At 34.4% G+C, this 15,457-nt stretch overlaps 2 protein-coding genes across 2 annotated transcripts in view; one reads left to right on the top strand and one right to left on the bottom strand.

The window, feature by feature from the left end:
* LOC133326446 (uncharacterized) overlaps positions 1-15,457 on the top strand; it is a 45,580-nt gene that overhangs the window by 14,813 nt on the left and 15,310 nt on the right. The gene's annotated exons all lie outside the window — the stretch shown is intronic.
* On the bottom strand, positions 4,508-5,772 carry LOC133326470 (piggyBac transposable element-derived protein 3-like). The gene is made up of 2 exons (XM_061535104.1): positions 5,364-5,772; positions 4,508-5,312 (listed from the first exon to the last, which is right to left on the bottom strand). Exons 1-2 carry the CDS (start codon positions 5,398-5,400, stop codon positions 4,750-4,752), a joined length of 600 nt encoding a protein of 199 aa, XP_061391088.1. The 5' UTR covers positions 5,401-5,772; the 3' UTR covers positions 4,508-4,749.

Here is a 15,457-nt window from a genome sequence, read left to right as displayed (position 1 = left end):
GACAATGTATGCATGCATGCATACATACAAGTTCCCTACACCACCACCCCACATCCTCAAACCCCTGCAATGAATGACATATGTGTAAGTGTGCGGGATGACATTTACAAGTACATACTACTTGTACTAACATAATTGCCTATGTCAGAACTAGGGTAATCACTGCAGTTATTACTTATGTGATGAGACATAGATAGGCCCAACATGGGAGGGGCATATGCATGTGGGTATCATAACCCATGCTGTATTCTTATTCTCTCTCTCACTCTCTCACTTGTACGATATGTAAACAATAAAAAATATGTGAGAGAATAATAATATGAAATAGGGAATCACCACAACAAAGGTTGTGTGATGGCATTTAAAAAATTCCCTTTGTTGCTGTTTTTGCCTTCATGTTTTTGTTTTTGTGGGAAAACAATTAGGAAAAGTATGGGACAACAATCAATCAGAACAGTTTCCATTGAAATGATTTGCGGAAATCTCTGAAACACCTTTCTCATCCAATTCAATAAAATGTCATTTGATAGATTGACAAAATAAAAATCAACAGCTGACAACCTCGACAGGACAGATTAGTGAATTGAATTAATAATATGAAATTATATGAAATATTGTATGAATTATAACGGAAGTGTAAACATAATATGAATTTCTTAGTTGTAATAATTGGTATTGAAATAGTATGTAAAATTACAATAAAGTTAGATGTATACGAGTAAGAGAATGAAATGGAATAAAATTTTTATTGTTGTGAATTAACGCGCCCTATTTAGCTGGCTTGTGTCACAAGCCATATTTTTGATTCCACCGTCGGAAAATTCAGCCTCCATGATAACGGCATGATTTTGATTAACTTCGCGGCATCAAAAAACATGGTAGTTAGCAGCACCAGGTTCAAGCATCTCGATATACACAAGGCCATCTGGATTTCTCCTGATCAAGCAACGAGAAATCAAATTGATCACGTTGTGATAGACGGAAGGCATTAGTCCAGTGTTTTAGACGTTCGATCGATACGAAGAGCAAATATCGATTCGGACCATTTCCTTGTGGCAGTCATTCTGTCATAAGACAGCTAAGTAAGTGTTCCATCGAGTCGAGCTTAAAAAAGATTCCCTAGCGCGTCGGTCTTGTGCCGACCTCATCCAATTTGAAAGACCGTTCTGTTTCGACGTGTGTCTTCTACTTGATCTTTCCATCGGATTTGTGACCTTCTGCGTGAACTCATCACATGGCTCAGTTTTATATGCCTTTTGAGCTGGGGGAATCCTCATCCATTCTCACAACATGATCTAACCAATGTAGTCGCTGCAGCTCGATCTGTCTGACAATGTCGATGTCCGACAATAGATGGTATAGCTCATGGTTATGATATTTACAATCGACGCATAGATCTTCCGGATAAATTTTCTTTCAAGCACTCCAAAAGCTGCCTCATCTGCTTAAGCAAGTACCCATACTTCAGATCCATACAACATTACGTGTAATATCAACGTCTTGTAGAATGTGTGAGTTTGGTCTGGCGAGAGGTGACCTTACTTTTGAGTTGCTTACTCAGACCCTAGTAGTATCTGTAGTAGTTCTCCTCCAGAAAGCTAATACTATTAGTTTTGTTTATGGCCGTGCCGAGATATATAAAATCGTCCACTACCTCGAAGCTGTAGTTTTCAAGTTTTACAGTTGGTCCAGTCTACTGGACGTCTTACGCGTTGATACCATTAGCTTGGTCTTTTTGCCATTTACTGCTAATTGCACTTTGGCAGACCTTCTTCTCAATTTGTTCAAAAATGACTGTTATCGCTCGCAATGTTCGACCTATTATGTCGATGTCATAGGCGAGTGACAAATGCTGTTTGGTGTACAGAATGCCATTTGTGTTCATATTTGCATCTCGTATAACCTCTTCCAGCAGGATGTTAAAAAGGTCACACGACAAAGTGTCGCCTTGTCTGAATCCTCGTTCGATATTGAAGGGCGCCGATAGAACCTTTCTGAATTTAACAGTTGACCTTGTGCCACTCAAAGTTATCCTGCATAGCCGTATTAATTTTAACAGTAATGCCAAACGCATTACGGATAGGGCCGTCGAATGCGGCTTTATAATCGACGTATAGGTGGTTATGTTAAACAGGTCACACGACAAACTGTCACCTTGTCTGAATCCTCGTTCGATATTAAAGGGCTCCGAGATGTCCTTTCCGACCTTTAAATGCTGACCGACCTTGTGCCAGTTAAAGCTATCCTGCATAGACATGACTTTAAACACCTCTGAACGGATAGGGCTGTCGAATGCGACTATATAGTCGTCGAATAGATGGAATGTGTCTATGTGTTTTATGTGGGTCTTTTCCAGGATCTGGCGCAGAGTGAAAAACTTGTCAATTGCGGATTTGCCAGGCCTGGAGCCGTATTGGTATGGTCCAATAATGTCATTGGCTTCAGTTGTTCACACAGCTCGATGGATAGCACTTCATATGCGATGGGAAGCAGACTTATTTCTCTATAGTTAGCACATATCCTCTTGTCACCTTGTTTGTGCACGGGACACAGAATGCTGAGATTACAATCATTGGGCATGCATTTCTCTAACCAAGTTGTACTAATCAGCTGATGCATTCTTCCGACCATCGTCTGACCACCGATCTTGAATAATTCGGCTGGTAATCCATCGTCACCTGCTGCTTCAGTCGATTAATTGTTACTCTGACCTCATCTTGGCTAGGTGATATACAATCTATACCGTCATCTCTTATTGGTTCTGGGCTATCGTCTTCACCGCCACTATTTGATACCAGATGTTTTGGAAAATTCACCTTCCAGATCCTCATCAGCACCTGCTGCTTCAGTCGATTAATTGCTACTCTGAACCTTATCATGGCTAGATGATATACAACCTATACCGTCATCTTTTATTGGTTCGGGGGTATCATCTTCGCTGCCACTAGTTGATACCAGAAGCTTTGCAAAAAGCACCTTCCAGATCCTCAATACGCTATCTGTATCTGTGACCAGGCTTCCATCTTCATCTCTACAGAAGAATGTGCCTTCGGTTTGGTGTTTTAATCGTTGGTAACATTTCCGGACTCTATTCTGATTCCTGTATATCTCGATGCTCACGCTCACGTTTTTCTTGTCATTTGACAGATTGACAAAAAATCAACAGCTGACAACCTTGACAGAAGGCAACTCTATAACCCTATGTTCACCACACATATTAGGGAATTAAAATATTATTTAAATTTTGTTTTCATCTTTTTTTCTAGAATAACAAAACATTTGTCAAAATGACAGCACGCAATTTGTGGCGTCATTTTTCCATTTTCAAAAAAAAAAACTTAAATAGATAAAAAAAAACTATTTTTATAATTAACCCTAATAAACATTATTTCTTTCTTTCTTCTTTTAACACGTCACGTGTAAATTGTTGTACAACAACAAATTCTCAAATACACACTAACAAGAATTTAAGTACCTTGTACATTTTGTTGTTGTTGTTGTTAAAAGTTCCTACCTTTTTTTTGCATACATAAATACGTAACTACACACTCTCATCTCTCTATATACATATATTGTATATATACAATATTTTTTTTATTTTCGCAAAGTAAATGCCAAAACACACAAAACGGAAGCGTTAAAAAATCACCATAGTTACCCAAAAATGTAAACAAAATATAATGATGACAATGGAAAAGCACCACAAAACAGAGACCAAAGTTTACTTTTAGCATATGAGAGAGAAAGGGTGAATGAGTGTTTGTGTGTGAGAGAGAGTGTGGAAAATCATATCTCGTAGAGAAATTTTTGTTGTTTTTCTTGTGTGTGTGTGTGTGCGTCTTGTTAGAGTGGGTGACTAGAAGAAAAATGGGCGCGAAATTCCCATACAAACAAAAAAGTAGTAGGGAAAAACTGCATGCAAGAAAACGAAAATAGTGTTTGGAGAAATGTCATCATCATCCTTAGCATTATTTTTTTCTTCCTGGGCATTTTTCTTCTTCCTTTTTTTAATAGTTAAGGGGTTATACAATTGTACATACATATTTAAAAATTTGTTTTCAAATGTTTTATTTGGTACCTACAAAATAAATTGACTATTTAAACCTACTGGATTTACTTATTCGATTACATGCAATGAAAATACACTATTAGTGTAAAGATTTTATTATTTTGTAGACAATTATTAAAAAAAGTATCCCCCATTTAGAGATCTATTATTAGGTTATTTGTTTGGCACAATAAATAGGCACTCCATTTCAACGTGCAATGTTGCCAACCACGAGAAATATTACTAAATGAAATTTGACAGATGGACGGATAAAAACAAATATTTTTGGTTTGATACATTAGGGTTAAGTGTAATATAAAATAGACTATTAAAGCTTGTATAAATATTAAATTTTTATCACGATTAAAGACTCAATCAGTATTAATTTTCTTAATCCGTGAATGCTGAATTGACTATGACTTATCATACCAATATAAATCTTGCAGCATAGTTTATTTAACCCTCAATAGCCTGACTTTTTCTTTTTCAATGAAAAAATTTTATATGATGTATTTTAGGACCCTTAACAATGTTTGTTCTACGACTTTTCACAATTTTGAGTTTTGGACATTTTAGGGGAGGTTTTGTGTGTTGGTTCTTTGAAGAACCACCAGGCACTCCTTTGACAAGTAAAATGCATATGGTCTATATATGATTTTTTTTTATTTTCATTTAAATTATATATATTTCAGTTCATTTATTCAATGTTTTGTATGATATTCTAGAAAGCAGTTTTTTGTTGATTGGAAACATAATTCTACCTCACATTTAATGCAATACACTGTTGTTCTAGATGTGCAATTGCGCATTTTACAGCGAGGTTTGCCTGTTGTTAGGTATTTCGGGAAGTGCCCAACATTATCAAACCGCACGTCACTAGGCGGCATTACTACCCGAACTCGTTTTGGCACATTTTCAGGGGTCTCACATTCTCCAGTGCTTCTTGGACGTCCTTTGCTTATAGATTGTGTGCCAGATTTGACTAAAACTTTGCTGACGTCTACGATAAATTCGTGCAAAGTCAGCATGTTATTTGTACGAGGAGATGAAGAGAATTGGCGTTTATATAAAATCCATGCATTTATCATGGCCATGTCCATCATATGGTATATAAGACGATTTGTCCATTTGCGTGACTTTATTCTTATGCGGCTTCTACCAAAGCACGAATCCATAAGATCAACACCTCCCATGTACTTGTTGTACTCGTGGATTATCGCAGGGCACTGAATATTTACGTTACACTTATTTTTTTTTGTCAAATCTAAAGAAAAAAAATTATATTCAGTAAGTATTTGTTGAAAGTATAAAATACCTGGCAATCGTAGGCGCGTCATCAGTGTCGTTTGCATTTGTCGATTTCAATTGCTTGATGCCAAGCAAAGTCGATGCCATATTTACAACTTTGTTGTCCCTCCATGCTATAGTAGTTATATCTATACCATGAATACTGGTCATATATTCTTCGCAGTCTCCTCGATTGGGTAATTTTTCTGGCAATTTGCAGCCAGGAATTCGGTTACGTCGAACTGTTCCAAGCCCATAGATTCCCTGGGTGCGTAAATAAGCCAATAAAGGAATAGTTGTGTAATAGTTATCGAAGAAAATTCTGTAGTTCTTGAAACGCGGAACTCTACGAGCAAGCCGCACCACAACATTTGCTGCTGCTCCCAAATCTGGTTCATTTTCCAAAACATGGTCTTCATTGCCAGAATAAATTTCAAAATTATAGTAGAATCCCATATCGTCACACATCAAAAATAACTTATTGCCCCCAAATTAAAAATTAACACTAAAATAAGAAAAAGACGCTAAAGCACTAACGAATTTCACTTCTCTAATGAGTGCCTACTGGTTCTTTGAAGGACCAAAGGACTTTTACATAAAAAACACAAATAAAAAAAATTTATATTGTTAAAAAGATATTTACATGGTTTGAATATAGTGCACAAATAATAAAAATTAATTTTATTTGGTTCTTTTGGATCAAAAGTTTTGATTTCAATCAATTTGAAAAAGCACGATTTGTTCACTTTGAAGCTTTTGTGTGTTTTTCTGATAAACGTCAAAAATCAGCTGTTCAGCACCGAAAAGCATATGATTTTCTTTTCCGCTAGATGGCATACATTATAAAGAGAATATTTGCTGAATAAAATTTGCGCAAAAAAGAAACATTTTTGAAAAACAAGTCTCTAAAGTTGAGGTTCCTGAAGGGACCACCAGGCTATTAAGGGTTAAAATCATGAACGTTGGGCGCCGGTTCTTAAAAATACAATATATAAAACGACATTTACATTAGAACTTTTTACCAGGTTAACCTACTTTATGAGGATTAATTTGACATAAATACAATGGAATTGACATTTGAAACCCACTGGGTTAACGAAATCCGGTATAATATAAACGTACTATAAGGTATCAATTTAAAAACCAATGCATTGATTAATTTGTCCACTATGTATATATATATATACCATCTGTCAAAATATATAAATAAATAACAGCTGAATGTCAAAATGTATATCATTTTAATCATCATTAGTTTCAGCGCCTAGAATATCTTCAATTAACTAATCGAATCGATTTAGAAGGTATAATCAAAAGCAAGCAGTGCTTTACATAATTGGCTTACACTACGTTTACACATACAAAATATTTACGAGTATATTATAATAGTTCTGTTGAAAAATTCCCAGTCTGACACAAAAATGGCACCTCAACGAATGAAATTTATAATAGGTTTTTTTTTAACCTAAACCGGCATCGGATTATTAGTTTAATTATTAAGCAATAACTTTAATTTAAGTAAAAATTAATAAAAAAAAAGATCATATGAAAACAATTAAATTTGTATGTATACGTAAATAACAGCTGACTGTCAAAAAAAAAAAAAAATATATATATATATCATTTTAATAATAGTCTAAACATTTCGGATTTAGTTCCTCAATTCATGAATTGAATCGATTTAATTTGCTTGTACTACGTTTACACGTACAAAATGTAAACGGGTATATTTTAAAACGGCATATACATTAGAACTTTTTACCGGGTTAACCTACTTTATGAGGATTTATTTGACATATATGTGCAAAGGAATTGGCTATTGAAGCCGACTGGTTTAACGAAATCGGGTTAAATGTAAACGAAATCTAATAGTTCTATTGAAAAATTCCCCATCTGGCACAAAATGGCATTTCGGAAATTTTATTTCCATATTAGTAAATGCTGAACCATTGAACGGCATTTGTGTAACGATTTTACAAGTGCCGCATTTATGAATTATGAATTTTTATTGAATCCTAATTTTTTTTTTATTTATTAATTTTTAAGCCATCATTTTAATTTTAGTCTTCAAAACTTCAACAAAATTGCCTTTATATATTTCACATTTATTATAGGGCTCCATAAATCGATAGATTTTCTTTTGAATTACTCATAATCGTGAATTAGCTTTATTGCTGATTGTACTAGCGGTAATAGCGAAATTTTAAAATTTGTACATTTTAATTTTAGCCTTCAAAAGATTAACAAAATTGTCATTTACTACAGAGTTCCACAAATCGATACATTTCCTTAGAGAAAAAAAAAACTAAATTGACATTACTCGTAATCAAAATTATGCCAAGAAATTGCTAAGTTAATTGCTAAATTGCTAAGTACGTTTAGATTTACGAAATCCACTCGCTCTCAAATGTCAATTTCATATCCTATACGTCAAATATAATCCACTGGGTTTCGGAACAGGATTAACTTGACGTATACGCAATGGAATTGACGTTTGAGATCGAGTGGATTTAGTAGTCTAAACATAGCCTTATTGTTGATGTACACCAATAACGGTTAATGTTTCACTTGAGGCGTAATGCCGTGTTTACACAGATTTTTATTTTCCTTATGATTCAATTGTTGCAGAACGTGCAAGAATCTAGTATTAAACGATTTTTTGGATTTTACTTCAATACCTCAACAAAATTGACATTATTTATTTCACATTTACTTTAGGGTTCTATAAATCGATACATTTTCTTAGAGAATAGTCATACTCAAAATGATCCCAGGAAATTGCTAAATTGTCATTATTGTTGATTGTACACGAATAACGGTTAATGTTTCACTTAAGGCGTAATGGCGTGTTTACACAGATTATTTATTTCCCAATACATTCTGTCGATGTTACCCATTGTAGCTACTTTGTTGCCTAAAATCTTCAAATAAAAATATTTAAAAATACTTTTTTTAAATTCGTTGAGAGTTTTAGGAATTGGTGAAGACGAAATGCTAAAAGTTTTTAATTTTTTTATATTATACACCTTCTTTTGACAAATTATATATATATATATATATATATATGAAACAGTGTCAACAAATATAGATTTTTTCGTATTGAATATCATAAATAAATTACAAAAAAAAAAAAACGTTCGAAAAACATCAAAAAGGTATTTAGAGCAAGGAGGAACCAAATTGTGTTTCTTGGCAATTACTCAAAAAATAAAGAAACATATTTGCATGTACACACAGAAGTTTGGGCAAAAAACATTGTTGTTGTTGGTACTTTAATAAGTGTTATTTCCCTAGGTATGTACATGCAAACAAAAAACAATTATAACATACGGCAAATTTGTGCTCTCGCAAAAAATTCTCAATTTATTTCTATTTTAAATTTCAATTTTGTGGCAAAAAAAAATATTTCTTTAAATAACAAATTTGTTTGTTCTAATTTGTATATTTTGTCTTGTGGTTATTGTTGTTGTTCTTGTTCTTGCTTATTTATCAATTAAAATAGTTTAATTATGTTTGACGTCTACTAATTTTTGGTTAATTAATTGCTATTTGTGTTGGGAATATAAATATATATGTATGCACTTGATGTTTATTCAAATGTTTAAAACATGTATCTATTTGTTTTATTTAATCTCATTTGAGAAAATAGTTTTGAATTTCATTGTCACAGTGGGATACTATTTTAGAAATTTTGTGGAAATAAATTTAAAACTGCTAAGACATTTCGAAAAAGAAAAAACACATAGAGAAATAAGTCTTTTACTCTGTAAATCGAAAAAAAAAACTAACCAGTTTGTTTACAATATTTAAATAATATAAAGTTTAATTGAATCAGCTGATTTTTGTTTACATATACACTCACAACAATTAGAGAATGTACTAGAAAAAAATAAAGTTTTTTTTACTATTTCTTCAAAATCGACTCAATTTGTAAATCGGGAAATTAAATCCTAGATATTTTTACTTGTATGTAAATAATTGTCCAGTCAGCTGATTTTTGTTTACGATTTTAAAAACACCACCAAGAGAAGAATATGCCATAAATGACACGTTAAACGACATTTACACTAGAACTTTTTGCAGGGTTAAATTACGAGGATTTATTTCGCATAGATTTACTGGATTTAATAAATCCGGTACAATGTAAACCTACTATTACAATTGATTTCTAAAAAGTTAACTGTCCCAAAAAATGATACGCATAATAAAATCCTGATATAAATCTTATCCATAATATGAATTTGCATTGAAATTTGGTCAAAACACAATAAACTCTTTAGACATCAGCTTCTTTGAAAGCTTAGGAAAAAATCAAAGTCCTAAAATGATACACATAAAAAAAATCCCGAAATATATCTTAGGTTAGGTTAGGGATGTACGGTTGTTGGTAACAACCGTTCACTCGGAGACTATGTCCATTGTGATCGGCCTTTTTTACCTGCAAAGAAAAGAAAAGAGAGAGTGGAAGAGCACGGACAAAAGATAGCGAGAGAAGAAGAGCGGAAAAAAGGTTATTTTAGCCATGTCAAATTTTTGATCTGGATCTGGTTTGGGTCTATTTTAGAGATGAAGGCTAGTTTATCAATTTCATATCTTCCAAACTGTTTATGGTCTTCTGATAATCAGCGATGGATATTTACAGAGGATATGTTCAATTGTTTCTAGTTCTTCTTCGTCCTTACATAGACGACAGTAATCCTCTCGACTGGAGTCTCACTTCTAAGTGTAGATCTCTCACTTCGAAGTGGGATCTTGCAGTGACCTGTTATGATCCCTACAACGATTTTGATCTCCCTCTGATTGTGTGTCAGCAGCGAAGACGTTCTTTTGCGAGAGAATTCAGGCCAGATCGATTTTGAGATTCTGTAAGCAGATTCTCTCAGCCATCTGTGTCCGACTACCTCGCAGAAGAACGTACGGATTCTGCCAATGTAATAGCCGATGGGAGGTTTCACAGATCTCTCAATCGGATGATTGGACGACTGTGAGCCCCCTCGAGCAAGCTTGTCGGCTATCTCATTTCCTTCAATGTCGCTATGTCCTGGAATCTAACATAAACTATCTAACATATATCATTCAGAGCGGACTTGCAATCATGAACTGCTTTTGAGTTTATAGTACGCGACATCACCGCTTTAAGGGCCGCCTGACTATCGACATATATAGTCACCGGCTGTAAGTGATTTTACTATATCGGCCGCTTTCGTGATTGCAAGGATTTCTGCTTGAAAAACGCTACAAATATTGTTAAGTTTATATGAGGTATATGTTTCTAATTCCCTACAGTAAACGCCTGCACCAGTGTCTTCCTCCATCTTTGACCCGTCTGTAAAGAATGACAGACCTAGTAGAGGTAAGGAGCCACTAGTCCAGGTTTCCCTACTAGGAAATTCTACTTTGATGCCATTAAAGTCCCTGTGAGAGAGAATATAGTCACTAATATGACTATTCCCCCTCAAGAGGTCACAACCTGGAGTTATGTTTAGGATGCTAGCATGACCATAGTTCAGCGATTTCAAGGCTTTGGTTTCCCGAAGCCCCAGTGATTGGAGATTCAGAATTGTGTTCAAGGCTGCCTGTGGTGTACTTCTTAAAATATATCTTAAACACAATTTATCATGCATTGAAATTTGCTCAAAACACTATTAACTCTTTAGGCAACGGCGTTAAGGTTCTGCGAGGTCTTAGAAAAAAAGAATGCCCCAAAATTATACACATTAAAATCCTGAAATAAATCCTACCCATAATTTCTCTTGCATTGAATTTCCCCTAGAACTTTTTTCAGGGTTAAACTCTCCTACGAGGATTTATATGGTACAGATTTGCTGGATTTAATAAATCCGGTACAATTTAAACTTACTATTACAACTGATTTGTACCAAGGTATATAAAATCGTTGACTACCTCGAAGCTGTAGTTCTCAAGTTCCACAGTTGGTTCGAGTTTACTGGACGCGTTGATACCATCAGCTTGGTCTTCTCGCCGTTTACTGCCAGAGACCCACTTTGGCAGACTCCTTCTCAATTTGTTCAAAGGTGACTGTTACCGCTCGCAATGTTCGAACCATTATATCGATGTCATCGGTGGCGTAGGCGAGTAACATGTGCTGTTTGGTGTACAGAGTGCCATTTCTGTTCACCTTTGCGTCTCGTATGACCTTTTCCAGCAGGATGTTAAAAAGGTCACACGACAAACTATCACCTTGTCTGAATCCTCGTTCGGTATTAAAGGGCTCCGAGAGGTCCATTCTGACTTAAACTGCTGATCTTGTGCCTGTTAAAGTTATCCTGCATATCCGAATTAATTTTGCAGGAATGCCAAACGCAGACATGGCTTTATACACCTCTGAATGGATAGGGCTCTCGAATGCGGCTTTATAGTCGACGAATAGGTGGAATGTGTCGATGTGTTTTTCGTGGGTTTTTTTTCCAGGATTTGGCGCAGAGTGAAAATCTGGACAATGGTGGATTTGTCAGGTCTGAAGCCGCATTGGCATGATCCAATAATGTCATCAACCATTAGCTTCAGTCGTTCACACAGTACGCTGGATAGCACTTTATATGCGATGGGAAGGAGACTTTCTCCTTTTTTCTGCACGGGACATAGGATGCTGAGGTTCCAATCATTGGGCATGCAGTCTTCTAGCCACTTTGTACTGATCAGATGGTGCATGCTCCTTACCAGCATCTGACCACCAGTATTGAATAATTCGGCTTGTAACCCATCGGCACCTGCTGCTTTATTATTCTTTAGCCGACTGACTTCATCTTGGCTAGGGTAGTATACACTCTATACCGTCATCTATTATCCTCAGCACGTTGTCCGTATCTTTAACCAGATTTCCTTCTTTATCTCTACAGGAGGATGTGCCGGCATCAAAGCCTTCGGTTTGGTGTTTTACACGTTGATAGAATTTTCGGACTTCATTCTGACTCCTGTAAATGTCGATTTGCTCACGCTCACGTTTTTCTTACTCTTTCTTCTTTTCTCTGAAAATACGTTTCTCCTCTCTACTATTCTCCTAATAGTTCTCCATCACATTACGTGTTGCTACTGTCTGCAGGGTTGCCCTATACCCTGCGTTTTTCATATCATTAGCACGGATTTCTTGGTGGTGGTCTTTGGTACCCATGTGTTGCTTTTACTGCAGTTTGTAGGGCAATTCTCTACCATTGTGCTTCTATACAAGGGGTGCTTTCTTCAAGCAGTTGGGTAAGATGAACGGAGTAGGCTTCTGGTATATATGTTCGACGTCAAATTTCCGTGTTACATTAGGGTGCGTACCTTGGTTGCCACAAGGTAATAGTCGATATTCGCGGTTTAGACTAGAAGTAAAAAATGTTTAAACAATCAGCTGATATTTGTTTACATATACATACGCATTTCATAGATTTCATATTGTGTGTTTAGACTATGGCTTCTAAATGGAGGTACAAAATTATAGTCGATCTAGTTATCCCTAACAATTCCTATATTTATCAAAATCACATTTCAAGTATTTTATTTCAATTAAGATGAAAAAGATAATTGTAATACCCCAATACATAAACATTGTCACAAAAAAATCTATGTAAAAACGGTCTAGCCATGCCATAAATCTTATCATTTAGATCAGATAATGTAAACTCTCTAAACATAAAATTGCCTAAGCATGACACAAACAAATTGCCTAGCACATTACTTTAAAAAATATATACATATATAACAAATTTTAGGTAATATGTATATATGTCAAAAATAAAAAATAAATAAAAAAAAATCCACCTGTTAACTTTTATTTAAACTTGTCAAAAAAAGCTAGGCTATGTTTATTTGCTGCTGCTGCTTCTTCTGCTGCCTCCTCCAACATGAAGAAGACCTTCTGAGGTTGTTGTCATTTTCTATTAGAGCTTCTTCTATTCCGCTGTACATCATCCACACATCCCCATACACACATGACATTTATTATGTATTTCACTTTTCCCTTCCACTGATATGTTTGGCGTAACCATACGCAAACAAACCAAATCTACAACAACATCAACAACAACAAAATAAAGATTATTGTTTACGCAACAAACAAAATTTTTTTTTTATTATTGTTGTTTTTTTTTTTTTTTGCTTTCTTCTCAAGACATACGCACTCTTGTCTTAATGCTACATAACAATTTCCATTAAAAATTCTTTAGATTATAAAAAGAAAACATAAATAATTATGAAACTTGTTTTTCAATCTTATTTCAAAAAAAAAAAAAAAAAAATAAAAATAAAATTATGAAAAAAAATATCCCAAACATTGTGTTTAAGAACAACACGCCCATTTTTTGTCGTTCCTTTATGCCTTCTTACTATTATTTTGCACACATGTGTATGCTAATACAATGTTTAGATATACATAAATATATAGATATGGTATATAACACCCTTGCCCGCCCTCCGAATTCACTCATGATCACAGGTTAGTTAGTTAAAGAGGAACCAACAAAAAAAAGAAAAACAAACACATACAAGAAGGAATTGAATAACAAATAACCGAAGACAAAACAGGCCATTCCGCATTTGCCCACCAGCCTGGTTATTGGGTTTGTTCACTTTACTTTGCTTATCTTATCAATAACTTTATCATTTGTTGATGTGCGTACAAATAAACTATAGTTGATTTTTATTGTTGTTTTTGTATTGTGTGTTCATATATGTATACACACATACCCCCATATAAACGTATTCATATATATTTTGTTGATATATAAACGTGTATAGCAGAGTCCATTTTATGTCTGGTCTAGCGTTGTTTAGTTTGTTATTTTCTTGATGCGATAGATTTCTTCTTTCTACACTGCACGCTATAACACTCTCTTTACACTTGGAAGGTTTAGAACAAAAACCATAGCCCCAAAATGATACGTATTGCAAATTCCGAAGTTCTGCATCTCCATTAAAACAGACCTTTGTACAATGTCAAAACATAATAAACTTATAACCAAATCCGGTTAAATTTATGTTTATTTGACATATATGCAAAGGAATTGACAATTGAAACCCACTGGGTTAACCAAATCCGGTTAAATGTAAACGTACTATAAGGGGAAAGGTTGTATTGTACTAAATGTCAATTTATAAAGGAATATCAGAGTCAAATTTAAGTTTGAACGCCGTTCTCCGCCATTCCTTATTCTCCTTAGAAAAACTAGCCCGAAAGGAATACGAATTTATATCCTGAAATAAATCTTTCAAAGAATAATAAAAGTCAGCCAGTCAGTCAGCTGATCATTGTTTACATATACAAACATAACAAGAATAGAATATGACTTCGTTCCCGTACTTTATGATGGTAAAGCTACTAAAGGATCACAGGATTTGCACAAAAAGTAAAGGAATGAAAAATAGTAAAATCTTGATGGACGAAAGTTGAATTTGTTGATTTGGTTATCCCTGGCATATTCCTAGATTTTCGCATGATGCAATAATAAGGTGATGTATCAAAACAAAAACCTTTGTTTTTGTCTCGACCATCTGTCAAAATTTTTCATAATACATTTTACATGGTTGGCAACATTGCACATCCAATTCAAGTAGAAATTACACATTTTGACAGATAATCGAGTCATCAGAACTACCTATTTATTGTGCCATGGATTTACTATTCAGTGCTAGGTCAAATTTGTCTTGCAGCTCCAATTTTTGCCAGTTTTCGGCGTAAGGAAACTCTTTTCTAAAAGCGGATTTACATATAATATTTAATCATGATTAAAGGTTGAATCAGTGTTTATTTTATTTTTTATAGAATTTTTGTGTGTTTTAGGTGATGATCACAGTATTGGAGAAACATATCCATTGTTATAGTTTTTTTTTTCATTTTCAAATTGCAAACAAATAATTTTTATAGCCAATTACTAATTTTGTATGTATACTAAGAAACATCAGCTGATTGACATTTAGATCATGATTAAAGGTATGTGTAAACAATTAAGGTGTATTTCTGGATTTCTTTAATCGTGTCGATTTAAAATCGTATATGTAAATGTACTATAATAGTACGTTTACATTGTACCGGATTTAGTTAACCCAGTGGGTTTCAATTGTCAATTTCATTGCCTATTTGTCAAATAAATCCTCATGAAGTATGTTAACCCTGCAAAAAGT

Source organism: Musca vetustissima, unplaced genomic scaffold (genome assembly GCF_032173495.1).
Source record: "Musca vetustissima isolate MV318-11 ecotype Yass unplaced genomic scaffold, APGP_CSIRO_Mvet_v1 utg8610, whole genome shotgun sequence".
Classification (NCBI taxonomy): Eukaryota; Metazoa; Arthropoda; class Insecta; order Diptera; family Muscidae; genus Musca; species Musca vetustissima.
The sequence above is the reverse complement of the archived record's forward strand: the minus strand, read 5'-3'. Positions and strand labels throughout refer to the sequence as shown.

Bases quoted from the DNA above. Each gene is read 5' to 3' on its own strand.
- LOC133326470 (XM_061535104.1), bottom strand. From the start codon at position 5,400: ATGCAAACGACACTGATGACGCGCCTACGATTGCCAG. The intron at 5,313-5,363 runs GTATTTTATACT...TTTTTTCTTTAG, and splicing joins GACGCGCCTACGATTGCCAG to ATTTGACAAAAAAAAATAAG.